The 12,896-nt window shown below is 49.4% G+C and overlaps 1 protein-coding gene across 2 annotated transcripts in view; it reads right to left on the reverse strand.

Moving 5' to 3' along the window:
• Positions 1-12,896, reverse strand: part of pde4dip (phosphodiesterase 4D interacting protein) — a 163,901-nt gene that overhangs the window by 56,636 nt on the left and 94,369 nt on the right. For both annotated transcript variants that reach the window (XM_064935988.1, XM_064935987.1), the window contains 3 exons: positions 11,605-11,799; positions 10,554-10,857; positions 3,657-3,757 (listed from right to left, as the gene is read on the reverse strand). In XM_064935988.1, coding sequence (XP_064792060.1) covers positions 3,657-3,757; positions 10,554-10,857; positions 11,605-11,799 — 600 coding nt within the window. The remainder of the gene's footprint in view (positions 1-3,656; positions 3,758-10,553; positions 10,858-11,604; positions 11,800-12,896) is intronic.

Consider the following 12,896-nt stretch of genomic DNA (forward strand, 5'->3'; position numbering starts at 1 on the left):
TTTAACCCTCACTGTCTCTGGTAATCATAGCGAAACCATTTCTTTTTTAATTTTTCGTTCACCTTTTACACCTGTTGTTTTGGGTCATCCCTGGCTAGTGCGCCATAACCCTTCTATTAATTGGTCTAGTAATACTATCCTATCCTGGAATGTTTCTTGTCATGTAACCTGTTTAATGTCTGCTATCCCTCCTGTTTCCTCTGTCTCTTCTTCACAGGAGGAGCCTGGCGATTTGACAGGGGTGCCGGAGGAGTATCACGATCTGCGCACGGTGTTCAGTCGTTCCAGGGCCACTTCTCTCCCTCCACACCGGTCGTATGACTGTAGTATTGATCTCCTTCCGGGAACTACTCCCCCCGGGGTAGATTATACTCTCTGTCGGCTCCCGAACGTAAGGCTCTCGAGGATTATTTGTCGGTTTCGCTCGACGCCGGTACTATAGTCTCCTCCTCCTCTCCCGCCGGAGCGGGGTTTTTTTGTTCAGAAGAAGGACGGGTCCCTGCGCCCATGCGTGGATTATCGAGGGCTGAATGACATAACAGTTAAGAACCGTTATCCGCTTCCTCTTATGTCTTCAGCCTTCGAGATCCTGCAGGGAGCCAGGTTTTTCACCAAATTGGACCTTCGTAACGCCTACCATCTCGTGCGCATCAGGGAGGGGGACGAGTGGAAGACGGCGTTTAACACTCCGTTAGGGCACTTTGAATACCGGGTTCTTCCTTTCGGCCTCGTTAACGCTCCAGCTGTCTTTCAGGCACTAGTTAACGACGTCCTGAGAGACATGCTGAACATTTTTGTTTTCGTTTACATGGACGATATCCTGATTTTTTCACCGTCTCTCTCGATTCATGTTCAGCACGTGCGACGCGTCCTCCAGCGCCTTTTGGAGAACTGTCTTTATGTGAAGGCTGAGAAGTGCACTTTTCATGCCGCCTCTGTCCCTTTTCTCGGTTCCGTTATTTCCGCTGAGGGCATTAAGATGGATCCCGCTAAGGTCCAGGCTGTCATTGATTGGCCCGTTCCTAAGTCACGCGTCGAGCTGCAGCGCTTTCTGGGCTTCGCTAATTTCTATCGTCGTTTCATCCGTAATTTCGGTCAGGTGGCAGCTCCTCTCACAGCCCTTACTTCTGTTAAGACGTGCTTTAAGTGGTCCGTTTCCGCCCAGGGAGCTTTTGATCTTCTTAAGAATCGTTTTACATCCGCACCTATTCTTGTTACACCTGACATCTCTAGACAGTTTGTTGTTGAGGTTGACGTGTCAGAGGTGGGCGTGGGAGCCATTCTTTCTCAGCGCTCTCTCTCTGACGGCAAGGTCCATCCTTGCGCGTTTCTCTCTCATCGCTTATCGCCGTCAGAACGTAACTATGATGTTGGTAATCGCGAACTGCTCGCCATCCGCTTAGCCCTAGGCGAATGGCGACAGTGGTTGGAGGGGGCGACCGTTCCTTTTGTCGTTTGGACTGACCATAGGAACCTTGAGTACATCCGTTCAGCCAAACGACTTAATGCGCGTCAGGCTCGTTGGGCTCTGTTTTTCGCTCGTTTCGAGTTTGTTATTTCTTATCGTCCGGGCTCAAAAACACCAAACCTGATGCTTTATCTCGTCTCTTCAGTTCTTCTGAGGTCTCCACCGACCCCGATGGGATTCTCCCTGAGGGGCGTGTTGTCGGGTTGACTGTCTGGGGAATTGAGAGGCAGGTAAAGCAAGCACTCGCTCACACTCCGTCGCCGCGAGCTTGTCCTAGGAACCTTCTGTTCGTTCCCGTTCCTTCTCGTCCGGCCGTTCTTCAGTGGGCCCACTCTGCCAAGTTAGCCGGCCACCCCGGCGTTCGGGGTACGCTCGCTTCCATTCGCCAGCGTTTCTGGTGGCCCACTCGGGAACGTGACGCGCGTCGATTTGTCGCCGCTTGTTCGGTCTGCGCGCAGACTAAATCTGGGAACTCTCCTCCTGCCGGCCGCCTCAGACCGCTTCCCATTCCCTCTCGACCGTGGTCTCACATCGCTTTAGATTTTATCACCGGACTGCCTTCATCAGCGGGGAAGACAGTTATTCTTACGGTTGTCGATAGATTCTCTAAGGCGGCTCATTTCATTCCTCTCGATAAGCTCCCTTCTGCTAAGGAGACGGCTCAGATCATTATCGAGAATGTTTTCCGAATTCATGGCCTTCCGTCTGACGTCGTTTCCGACAGAGGCCCGCAGTTCACGTCTCAATTTTGGAGGGAGTTTTGCCGTTTGATTGGGGCTTCCGTCAGTCTCTCGTCCGGCTTTCATCCCCAGTCTAACGGTCAAGCCGAACGGGCCAATCAGACTGTTGGTCGCATTTTACGCAGTCTTTCTTTTCGTAACCCTGCGTCTTGGTCAGAACAGCTCCCCTGGGCAGAGTACGCCCACAACTCGCTTCCCTCGTCTGCTACCGGTCTATCTCCTTTTCAGAGTAGCCTCGGGTACCAGCCTCCGCTGTTCTCATCTCAGCTCGCCGAGTCCTGCGTCCCCTCCGCTCAGGCTTTTGTCCAGCGTTGCGAGCGCACCTGGAAGGGGGTCAGGTCGGCACTTTGCCGTAATAGGGCGCAGACTGTGAGGGCCGCTAATAAGCGTAGGACCAAGAGTCCTAGATATTGTTGCGGTCAGAGAGTATGGCTCTCCACTCAGAACCTTCCCCTTAAGACAGCTTCTCGCAAGTTGGCCCCGCGGTTCATTGGTCCGTTCCGTATTTCTCAGGTCGTTAATCCTGTCGCAGTGCGACTTATTCTCCCGCTATCTTCGTCGCGTTCACCCGGTCTTCCATGTCTCCTGTGTTAAGCCCGTTCTTCGCGCTCCCGCTCGTCCCCCCCATCCTTGTCGAGGGCGCACCCATCTACAGGGTTCGTAAGATTTTGGACATGCGCCCTCGGGGCCGTGGTCATCAGTACCTAGTGGATTGGGAGGGGTACGGTCCTGAGGAGAGGAGTTGGGTTCCCTCTCGGGACGTGCTGGACCGTTCGCTGATCGATGATTTCCTCCGTTGCCGCCAGGTTTCCTCCTCGAGTGCGCCAGGAGGCGCTCGGTGAGTGGGGGGTACTGTCATGTCTTGTTATGTCTGTTCCTGTCCTTTCTCTTCACTCTCTCTCTCTGCTGGTCTTTTTAGGTTACCTTCTCTGTCTCTCATTCCTCAGCTGTTCTACATCTCCTCTAACTAGCTCATTCACTCGTTCCCACCTGTTCTCTCTTCCCCCTCTGATTAGGTCTCTATTTCTCTCTCTGTTCCTGCTACTTTCAGTGTCTGATTCTTGTTTGTGTTTTTTGATGCCAGAAGCAAGCTGTCGTCTCGTTTGCTTCCACCTTGTCCTGTCCTGTCGGAGTCTGCCTGGCAGGTGCATCCTGCACTATACTAACGTTCTTTTTGTTCCGCTGACAACATTGGAAGAGGATTTATGCCATTCCTGTTTTTTCATTAAAGAACTCTGTTTTCTGTTAAAACCGCTTTTGGGTCTTCACTCAAGTTCATAACAGGGTTAGAAAAGGTCAGAAAAATCTGCCAATGTGTCCTTGAGCAAGGCAAGGCACAACTCTAATTTGCTCCAGGGGTGCCGTACTATGCCGACCCTATAAAACAACATATTTCACTGCACCCATCTGGTATGTGACAATTAAAAAACTATTATTGTATGGCCTACCTGCATTGTGGCTAGGGTTTGAGCTGTCAGTTTGGATTCCTCTTCCTCCATGCTGTCTGCATAGTCACTGTTGACATCATCCTCTTCCTCTGAGCTGAATTCTGTAAACAGAACACGGTTTTTAGCTTAACAATAAACATACACACAAATTATGAAAAGAAAATGTCACACTGACAAAGAGCGCAACTCTTTTGCATTTGGCAACAGATTGATAAAAACATACAAATCCTTGACACTTCTTGCTTTTGCCAGAGTACAATTCAACAACCGTTCTATACTGTATGTTTTCACACATCAAACACAATCTCCCCCAATCCTGGCCTTTCTGCATGTCAAAGTCTTTCCACCAAATAGTGTTTCCAACAAAAAGTAAACGCATCTACAAAGATCAGTAATGGTGGTGGTCACTCTTAAAACCTCTCCTTCTTCCATCAGAGGTGATTTCTGAGCTGTCTCTTCCTGTCTTTATGTTTTACAACGGTGGAGGAGTTCCAAGATGGAGGTGTGGCGGGTTCAAAAAAGCACCCCCTGGCAGTCATCTAGTGTATATATAAAGACAGGGAGAGAAGCTCTAAAAAGAGCAGCTCAGAAATGACCTCTGAGGGAATCTATCTCTCTGGACTGGGTTATTCTACTGTATGGGCAGATAAACAGTAAAATAAACTATAAGAGCAGATAACCACTTACAGTAAATACAACCTTACAGACACAGCTCTGTGGAGTAACAGGCTGAGGTGTCACTTTTATTTTATTTTACCTTTATTTAACTAGGCGAGTCAGTTAAGAACAAATTCTTATTTTCAATGACGCCTGGGAACAGTGGGTTAGCTGCCTGTTCAGGGGCAGAACGACAGATTTGTACCTCGTCAGCTCGGGGATATGAACTTGCAACCTTTTGGTTCAATGCTCTAACCACTAGGCTGCCCTGCTGCCCTAAAAGGCTAGGAGAGGATTTAACTTCTATCTTGCTAAGCTATTGGAGTAGTTTTACATATATTAGTAGTTTTACAGTTATCCATTTATTTACAGTTAAAATACAATGATGTACATAAACCCTAGATCGCTTATACTATGTATTGGCCAATGAGAGGCTTTGAAGCTACCAGCCATTGGAATGAATGGAATTCTACAGTATTTCAATGAAATGTTTCAAGGACAAAATTACATGTATTTAAATATTGTTGTTGTTGTAGTCAGGACAGTAACAGTAGCACTTAAAAATATATATATACTTTAAAAAGGTGCACTATGCATTAATCACTTCCCCATTTCCTGGTTTCTGAAATTCTAATAGTTCACCTAATTTCAGTTTATGTGACAAAACAAGCATAGAGAATGTAGAAGCAGATCTATAACTCACATTTCTATTTGTTAGAGTCATCCAATAAGTCACATATTGCAGCTTTAAGGAAAATGTTTTTATAAAAACAATTGACAAATGTTTGTTCAGCTGTTTTACAACGGTGGAGGAGTTCCAAGATGGAGGCACGGTGGTTTCAATACAGTGCCCCCCTGTGAGTCATCTAGTGTATATATACATCATTGGTCAAATATTAGCCTTGGGACGAGCATATCTCTTTGATTTACTGTAGGTACAGTAGGTCCTAGAACACTCCATGCTTTTAACTCTTAAATCATCAGAATGTTGCATTGATCAAATCTACAGGTTTCTGTATTTTATATAGATAATAGATCATGTGATATGACAAGTGCAGTGGAGGCTGCTGGGGGGGGAGAAGGTCTCATAATAATGTCCGGAACAAACGTGAATGGAATGGCATCAATACCTGGAAACCGTGTGTTTGATACCATTCCCTACTGATTCCGCTCCGGCCATTATCACAAGCGTGGTTCTCCCCAATGAAGGTGCCACTAACCTCTTGTGGACAAGTGTAACCAGGGCAGAGTATTAAAATGTATGAAACAGTGCAAAATGCACATCCTAGAAAGGATAAGGCAAAATAGTTGGAGCAAAATAGTCCATAATTGTGTCTAGATCTCTGTGGAATCTGTTCAGTGTCCACTTTGTCACACCCTGGCCTTAGTATTCTGTGTTTTCTTTATATTTGTGATTAAACCAGGGTGTGACATGGGTGATTATGTGTCGGTGTTGGTGGTGAGCGAAGCAGAGACCGTGAAGGAGTTAATGGGGAAATCGGAGGAGAGAGTTATGAGGGAGTTTCTGTGTTGGTGCATGAGGCACGGAATTCGCCCGACGGAGCGTGTCGGGGATTTGATGGCACCTGGGTCAGCTCTCCATACTCGTCCTGAGGTGCGTGCTAGTCATCTGGTGAAGATTGTGCCAGCCTCACGCACCAGGCCTCCTGTGCACCTCCCTAGCCTTGCACGTCCTGTGCCAGCTCAGCGCTACAGTGCTCCTAGCAGTGCTAACCGTGGTGGACGTGGTCAGGCACCGTGTTATGCTGTGGAACACACGGTGTCCCCAGTACGCGTGCTTAGCCCGGTGCGCTACATCCCAGCTCCCCACATCTGCCGGGCTAGGGTGAAGATCCAGCCAGGGCAGTTGGTGCCAGCCCTGCTCTCAAGATCTCCAGTACGCCTTCACGGTCCGGTCCATCCAGTGCCACCTCCACACACCAGCCCTCCGGTGGCAGCTCCCCGCACCAGGCTTCCTGTGCGTGTCCTCGGCCCAGTACCACCAGTGCCAGCACCACGCACCAGGCCTACAGTGCACTTCGCCTGTCCAGCGCTGCCAGAGCCTTCCTCCTCTCCAGCGCTAGTAGAGTCTCCCGCCTGTCCGGAGCTGCTAGAGTCTCCCGCCTGTCCTCCAGGAGCTGCTAGAGTCTCCCGCCTGTCCGCCAGGAGCTGCTAGAGTCTCCCGCCTGTCCGCCAGGAGCTGCTAGAGTCTTCCGCCTGTCCGCCAGGAGCTGCTAGAGTCTCCCGCCTGTCCGCCAGGAGCTGCTAGAGTCTCCCGCCTGTCAGCCAGGAGCTGCTAGAGTCTCCCGCCTGTCAGCCAGGAGCTGCTAGAGTCTCCCGCCTGTCAGCCAGGAGCTGCTAGAGTCTCCCGCCTGTCAGCCAGGAGCTGCTAGAGTCTCCCGCCTGTCAGCCAGGAGCTGCTAGAGTCTCCCACCTGTCCGGAGCTGCTAGAGTCTCCCGCCTGTCTGGAGGTGCTGCTAGAGTCTCCCGCCTGTCAGCCAGGAGCTGCTAGAGTCTCCCGCCTGTCAGCCAGGAGCTGCTAGAGTCTCCCGCCTGTCCAGCGCTAGTAGAGTCTCCCGCCTGTCCGGAGCTGCTAGAGTCTCCCGCCTGTCCGGAGCTGCTAGAGTCTCCCGCCTGTCCGGAGCTGCTAGAGTCTCCCGCCTGTCCGCCAGGAGCTGCTAGAGTCTCCCGCCTGTCAGCCAGGAGCTGCTAGAGTCTCCCGCCTGTCAGCCAGGAGCTGCTAGAGTCTCCCGCCTGTCAGCCAGGAGCTGCTAGAGTCTCCCGCCTGTCAGCCAGGAGCTGCTAGAGTCTCCCGCCTGTCCGCCAGGAGCTGCTAGAGTCTCCCGCCTGTCAGCCAGGAGCTGCTAGAGTCTCCCGCCTGTCAGCCAGGAGCTGCTAGAGTCTCCCGCCTGTCAGCCAGGAGCTGCTAGAGTCTCCCGCCTGTCAGCCAGGAGCTGCTAGAGTCTCCCGCCTGTCCGCCAGGAGCTGCTAGAGTCTCCCGCCTGTCCGGAGGTGCTGCTAGAGTCTCCCGCCTGTCAGCCAGGAGCTGCTAGAGTCTCCCGCCTGTCAGCCAGGAGCTGCTAGAGTCTCCCGCCTGTCAGCCAGGAGCTGCTAGAGTCTCCCGCCTGTCAGCCAGGAGCTGCTAGAGTCTCCCGCCTGTCAGCCAGGAGCTGCTAGAGTCTCCCGCCTGTCAGCCAGGAGCCGCCGGTCAGCCAGGATCCGCCAAAGCCGCCAGTCTGCCAGGATCCGCCAGAGCCGCCATTCAGCCAGGATCTGCCAGAGCCGTCAACCTGCCTGAGCTATCTCTTAGTCCTGAGCTACCTATCAGTTCTGAGCTACCCCTCAGTCCCGAGCTACCAGAGCGCCAGAGCCACCACCGTGGACAGGCACTGTCACGCCCTGGCCTTAGTATTCTGTTTTCTTTATATTTGTGGTTAGGCCAGGGTGTGACATGGGTGATTATGTGTTTGTCTTGTCTAGGTGTTTTGTAGATTGATGGGGTTGTGTTCAGTGTAGTATTCTAGGTAAGTCTATGGTTGCCTAGAGTGGTTCTCAATCAGAGGCAGGTCTTTATCGTTGTCTCTGATTGGGAACCATATTTAGGCAGCCATATTCTTTGGGTATTTTGTGGGTGATTGTCTCCTGTGTCAGTGTTTATACCACACGGGACTGTTTTGGGTTTACACGTTTCTTGTTTTGTATATGTTTATTGTTCACGTTATCATCTTTATTAAAGATGTTCAACCATAACCATGCTGCGTTTTGGTCCGCCTCTCCTTCGACGGAAGAATCCCATAACACACTTGACAAAGATTGGATTTCAGGAATGTACTAGAAGCCCATTCAAAAGCATATGTCTAAGCACTAGATGGCTGTAATCTGGTACTGTCAAACAGCCGAGTGATACATTATTGAGTGATACAATACTCAATAGATTATGTTCACAGATGCTATGCTGTGGAACGGGCGTTAAGGAGAGGTACGGCCAGCAGGAGGCATCACTCTGCTCATTGGGTCTAACAGGGCTCTGAGGATTAGAGTTCCCTTGAGGAGTGATTAAGGGAGATCTAATTGGCAGGTGTCTGCATGCAGCTAGGAAAGTCTACCCTTGTTTCTATGTAATGTCAACGTAATGCAATTGGAGCATTTTACTGTTGAATTTGGGATGATTTTGTGTATGTGTTACTGTTATCTAGGGTACCATGCCCTATATCTACAAATGAGCTGTATACAGTACCAGTCAAAAGTATGAACACATCTAGTCATTCAGGGTTTTTCTTTATTTTGACTTTTTTTTACATCGTAGAATAATAGTGAAGACATCAAACTATGGAATAACACAGTAGTATTCCAGGTGAATACCTCATGAATCTGGTTGAGAGAATGCCAAGACTGTGCAAAACTGTCATCAAAGCAAAGTGTGGCAACTTTGAAGAATCTCAAATATAAAATATATTTTGATTTGTTTAACACGTTTTTAGATACATGATTCCATGTGTTATTTCATAGTTTTGATGTCTTCACTACTATTCTGAAATGTAGAAAATAGTAAAAAATAAATTTTAAAAACTTGAATGAGTGGGTGTGTCCAAACTGTTGACTGGTAGTGTGTGTATATATATATATATATATATATTTGTATGTATGTTTATGACCAGTGTACAACCCATGTAGACATTGTTTATGAAGTCAGTCAGGGAGGGACAGCAGAACCAACCAAGCCCACCATATAAATCCGACAGAACACACGTTTGTTTATTAAGCTTGTCAACGTCATGGTAGTTAGGGTGTTTACTGTGCTCTAGTGACAAGGATCTTACTGTGCTCTAGTGACAATGATCTTACTGTGCTCTAGTGACAAGGATCTTACTGTGCTCTAGTGACAGTGATCTTACTGTGCTCTAGTGACAAGGATCTTACTGTGCTCTAGTGACAGTGATCTTACTGTGCTCTAGTGACAATGATCTTACTGTGCTCTAGTGACAGTGATCTTCCTGTGCTCTAGTGACAGTGATCTTACTGTGCTCTAGTGACAATGATCTTACTGTGCTCTAGTGACAGTGATCTTACTGTGCTCTAGTGACAATGATCTTACTGTGCTCTAGTGACAAGGATCTTACTGTGCTCTAGTGACAAGGATCTTACTGTGCTCTAGTGACAATGATCTTCCTGTGCTCTAGTGACAAGGATCTTACTGTGCTCTAGTGACAGTGATCTTCCTGTGCTCTAGTGACAGTGATCTTCCTGTGCTCTAGTGACAGTGATCTTACTGTGCTCTAGTGACAATGATCTTCCTGTGCTCTAGTGACAATGATCTTACTGTGCTCTAGTGACAGTGATCTTACTGTGCTCTAGTGACAGTGATCTTACTGTGCTCTAGTGACAAGGATCTTACTGTGGTTGTGACTCAGATGGCAAAGACTATAGGAAAAGCAGCTTCTGTGGAGTTATCGGATGGTTTCTCTTTTCGAGATGGGTAAATGTCTCTGGGAGAAGGGATGAATACTAAACATACCTACAGTCCAGGAGAGGAGTATGTGTGTCATCCAGAACATACTGTGTTCCTTATAGTGTGACATTCTGACAATGTTTCAAAGTTATTCATTGCTATTTAAATGTACTGTAATCTGGCAAAAGCTAACATAAATGACATTCAACTTGAAGCACACATTTCAGACAGCAGGCATTGTTTGATTTTCTATAAAAATCTGAGTTGCTGAGACTGGCATATAAACTCAATACCATTACATGGTATATAACATAACCACCATGGTACATGCAAAGGCACACACATATTATTGGTATAAATAGCAAAAGTCATGACATAACACATGCTGTTATCAACACTATCATACAAAGTTAAAAATCTCATGTTATGCATGAAAACATAACTCCTACCTTCCCTCTCTGTTTCTCTGTCTACCAGTTATACGTTCAGAGAAGCGTTTGATACACAAGCTACTATACAGAAAAACTAATACATAACACAAAACATCAACATTTATAATTGCAAATATAAAAATCAATTAGCTAATATATAAATAACATTGTCTTGCAGATACTGCCAAGTTTTAACTATGGTTAGCATCATCACCCGAGAACCAAGACACCCATGTTAGCAGACACATTAGTAGACCCATACACCACACCCCAAACTCTATGAGAAGAGAAGACAGTGCTGCCCCCTGTAGCCCAGAAGGTGCCACTACAGACAGAGCTCCATGTTCCTCTGATGCCCACCTCCAAACTCTGCCTGCCTGTTGACTGGCCTGTCTGTCTGGCCTGCCATGGTCCTGAGGGCTGTGATCTCAGCCTGGGCCTCCCTCTCCCTCCTCAGGGCCAGACGTAGCTCCTCCTGCAGGGCCTGGAAGTTCTGGCTGGTCCCCTGGAGGTCTGGACCCTGGAGGTCTGGATCATGGAGGTCTGGACCCTGGAGGCCTAGCTGGGACCCGTAGGACTGGGAGCCAGAAGTTAGCTGTCTACGGAGCTCCTGGAGACGTTCAGTCTGCTCACTCATCACCTCACCCAGACGACCTGCTGAGTCCTGGATGAGAGAAGGTGAGGGGCAAGGGGAGGATGGAGATTTTGGGGGATTAAAAGATTTGAAACAATACATCTTCATGGAAAAAAGTCTCCCTCTCTCTTCCCCTCCCTCTCTCTTCCCCTCCCTCTCTCGCCTCTCTCTTCCCCTCCCTCTCACCTCTCTCTCTTCCCCTCCTTCTCTCTCTTCCACTCCTTCTCTCTCTTCCCCTCCCCCTCTCTCTTCTCCCTCTCGCTTCTCTCTTCCCCTCCTTCTCGCTTCTCTCTTCCCCTCCCTCGCTCTCTTCTCCCTCTCGCTTCTCTCTTCCCCTCCCTCTCTCTCTTCTCCCTCTCGCCTCTCTCTTCTCCCTCTCTCTTCTCCTCCCTCTCTCTCTCTCTCTCTTCCCCTCCCCCTCTCTCTTCTCCCTCTCGCTTCTCTCTTCTCCCTCTCGCCTCTCTCTTCTCCTCCCTCTCTCTTCTCTCTTCCCCTTCCTCTCTTCTCTCTCTTCCCCTTCCGCTCTCTCTTCTCCTCCCTCCCTCTCTCTCTTCTCCTCCCTCTCGTCTCTCTCTTCCCCTTCAACTCTCTCTTCTCCTCCCTTCCTCTCTCTTCTCCTCCCTCTCTTCTCACTCTTCCCCTCTCTCTTCTCTCCCTTCTCCCCCCTCTCTCTCTCTCTTCCCCTCCCTCTCTCTTCCCCTCCCTCTCTTCCCCTTCCTCTCTATTCTCTCTTCTGTACTGGGGAACTGGAAGACCAGGTCAGTTAGGTTGAATTACCTGGATGTATTGGTCCCTGGTGCTTATGGTGTCGAGCAGGTCTTGAACCAGTGTGTGGTGCTCCTGGGCCTGGCGGCCACGGTCGGACAGCAGTTCCTGGAACAGTTTCTCCTTCAGAGAGAGGCGAGCCTTCATCTCCTCCACCACCTCACAGGGACCTGCCTTCACCTTACCTAGCAAGGCTCCAGTCAGGTCCTGGGAAGAGAGGGAGAGGGAGAAGAGAAAGAGAGAGAGCGAGAGAGAGAGATTAATTTGACAAATAAGCACCAATCCTTATTTCTCTTTCAAATACTGTGTCCAGGGTATACTGTGTCCAGGGCATACTGTGTCCAGGGTATACTGTGTCCAGGGCACACTGTGTCCAGGGCACACTGTGTCCAGGGTATACTGTGTCCAGGGTATACTGTGTCCAGGGTATACTGTGTCCAGGGCACACTGTGTCCAGGGTATACTGTGTCCAGGGTATAGTGTGGCCAGGGTATACTGTGACTATGGTATAGTGTGTCCAGGGTATACTGTGTCCAGGGCACACTGTGTCCAGGGTATACTGTGTCCAGGGCACACTGTGTCCAGGGTATACTGTGTCCAGGGTATACTGTGTCCAGGGCACACTGTGTCCAGGGTATACTGTGTCCAGGGTATAGTGTGGCCAGGGTAAACTGTGTCCAGGGCACACTGTGTCCAGGGTATACTGTGTCCAGGGTATACTGTGTCCAGGGTATAGTGTGACCAGGGAATAGTGTGGCCAGGGTATACTGTGACTATGGTATAGTGTGTCCAGGGTATACTGTGTCCAGGGCACACTGTGTCCAGGGTATAGTGTGACCAGGGTATAGTGTGTCCAGGGCACAGTGTGTCCAGGGCACACTGTGTCCAGGGCACACTGTGTCCAGGGTATACTGTGTCCAGGGCACACTGTGTCCAGGGTATACTGTGTCCAGGGTATACTGTGTCCAGGGTATAGTGTGACCAGGGTATACTGTGTCCAGGGTATAGTGTGGCCAGGGTATAGTGTGGCCAGGGTATAGTGTGGCCAGGGTATACTGTGGCCAGGGTATAGTGTGGCCAGGGTATAGTGTGTCCAGGGTATAGTGTGACCAGGGTATAGTGTGGCCAGGGTACAGTGTGTCCAGGGCACACTGTGTCCAGGGCACACTGTGTCCAGGGTATACTGTGTCCAGGGCACACTGTGTCCAGGGTATACTGTGTCCAGGGCACACTGTGTCCAGGGCATACTGTGTCCAGGGTATAGTGTGGCCAGGGTATACTGTGACTATGGTATAGTGTGTCCA

Source organism: Oncorhynchus masou, chromosome 24 (genome assembly GCF_036934945.1).
Source record: "Oncorhynchus masou masou isolate Uvic2021 chromosome 24, UVic_Omas_1.1, whole genome shotgun sequence".
Taxonomy (NCBI): domain Eukaryota; kingdom Metazoa; phylum Chordata; class Actinopteri; order Salmoniformes; family Salmonidae; genus Oncorhynchus; species Oncorhynchus masou.